We start from the raw sequence: 2,171 nt of genomic DNA, 5'->3' as shown, positions 1-2,171 counted from the left end.
TGACTCAGCTTCACCACTTCAAACTGGACGACTCCAAGCCAATGGAGCCTCAACTGATCCAGATGCATGAACTACGAGACCGCTTAGCAAGCCTTGGCGATACCTACACTGATGCTAAATTTGCCATGATTGTATCGGAGGCGCTACCAGATTCGTATGAGACACTACAACAAATGATGCTGGCCAATATCGATGATGTGTCAACACTGGCTTGCGAAAAGTTGATAGCACAAATCCTCAGAGAAGAAAAGAGGAAGGCAAAACCATCCTCGTCTACTGTCCTCATTGCCAAATCTGGAAAGACACCTGACAAAAACTCCAGTAAGTCTGATGGAAGGAAATCCAACAAAGAACGTCTGCACTGCACGAATCCAAACTGCAAGCGCAAACTCGGACACACCTTTGAACGATGTTGGGCTGAAGGGGGAGGATCAGAGGGACAACGTCCACCTAAGGCGGACTGTTACAGGGATGGGGGAAATTCCCCATTCCTCGATCCGTTCTTATAGTGGGATGACGAAGGTCATATCTGGTCTGTACCATAATGGGATATGTAATTGATGAGTGATCCCAGTCTTGCCTGGGAGTGGACGATCAAATTCCCGTCGATCGCGATTGGTGATGTAGTGAGCTATTAAGGGATTGATGGTAGGTAGTCGGAGATGCCAGGACGGACGGGTCAGCCACGGGTACTTGGCGCTCCTCAATGGAGCGTACCATGTGCGAGGTCACAACTTGTGAGATGGGTGAGAACTTCGTATGGATGCCATCGGGTACTTGGCGTTCGCAGTGCGAACGTACCGGTAGCAGGTTGATGTCATAAGCGTGCAATGAGGACTGACTAGTAGGGCCTTCGGTGACTTGGCATTCCCACAGGGAACGTACCGTTGGTGGGGAAACATGATGACTGACAAAGGAGGGAACAGACGGTGGATGGGCAGCGACTTGGCGTTCGCGTAGCGAACGTGCCGGCATCACGGGAAAGTGGGCCTCAAGGTAGTCACGATCTCCATGATCGTGATGTGATGTCGTATGTCGAGTACTGGGGGGAGAGCGGAGTGACGAGGACCCATAGGGTATGGATTCAATAGGACAATACACATGTCGAGAGTCTTCGACTCTCGACTTCGAGTTCTCGCGGTGAGGGCCATTAGAGGACTCGATATAACCAGACTTATAAGACATATTGAGAGTTGTACAGTCACACGGGTTCAGTTGAGTCACAGGGAGGGTTGTTGTCAGGAACGTGCCAGAAGCGTATCCGGGTGACCCGCGAGGCACGCGAGGTCGTCCAGGCTCATAAGGTCGGAGGGGCGGGACTTTAGCTTCAGCGACTCGGGTGGAGCGCTGCGCTTCATTCTTACGTTGGTGTCCCAATTTCAGACAGAAGCCTTACGATGAGGATAAGAGTTTAGAGGGGGAATCCAAGTCGATATACGAACTGAGGTACATCCGGTGTAACCTACACGCGTTATAAACACAAGTAACTAAATGAGAGCGGCCCGGAAGGAGTGGCGGATCAAGCGCGATATTAATGAATGAAGAAAGGAACAAATAATCAATATCGGCAAACTTGGTCAACAAAAGGAAAGCAAGGAACAATAGTCCGCAAGCGGACAAAAGAGAAAAGGCCATCCGGCCGTCTAGCAAGCCATCCGGCTGGGGGCGGACAACAATGAAGCGGGCAACCTAGGTTGGGAGGTACGCGTGCGAGGGAGGAAGTGCGGATGAGGGTGACGGGTGGATGGATGGGTGGACGGATGATGATGATAGCGGGAGGGACGGGCCAAGTGACACTAGGACACGTAGAGGGAAGTGTCGGATATGTCGGGTCGTGACAGTTGTTACAGAAGACGATACACAAGACAGTTGTAGAGCAGTTGTTAGTTAGCGGGAACTGCCTTCAGCGGTTTCCGTACAAGACGCGTGACTATCTACAAATGGTAAGGTCGCAGGAAATCCCGTGAAACACAAATAACCTCGGCCAGCACCAAAACCCCAATGGGGAAAGCTTTGCACGAGGGGGGGAAAGGGGTAGAACGGGTAAGGAGGATAGGGGATGGAAGGGAGAAAGAGGGGAGGAACAATAGAGAGGGGAAGTCTTTGACCATGCGACGGATATGGTCATTGGAGACTCCGTATCCATAACATGGACGAAGGACAGAGTTCGT

General features: G+C 51.4%; 1 protein-coding gene across 1 annotated transcript; it reads right to left on the bottom strand.

Annotated features, from left to right (window-relative positions):
* Window positions 1–594: 594 nt before the first annotated feature.
* On the bottom strand, window positions 595–1,185 carry EI90DRAFT_3116690 (uncharacterized protein; the record flags this gene model as incomplete). Its single annotated transcript, XM_039062914.1, has 1 exon — window positions 595–1,185. One exon carries the CDS (start codon window positions 1,183–1,185, stop codon window positions 595–597), a length of 591 nt encoding a protein of 196 aa, XP_038922529.1.
* Between the last annotated feature and the right edge of the window lie 986 nt (window positions 1,186–2,171).

This window comes from Cantharellus anzutake (assembly GCF_015039405.1).
Source record: "Cantharellus anzutake strain C23 chromosome Unknown EI90scaffold_4, whole genome shotgun sequence".
In the NCBI taxonomy this organism is placed as follows: Eukaryota; Fungi; Basidiomycota; class Agaricomycetes; order Cantharellales; family Hydnaceae; genus Cantharellus; species Cantharellus anzutake.
Note: the sequence above shows the minus strand (reverse complement) of the source record. Positions and strands in the feature narration are given on the sequence as shown.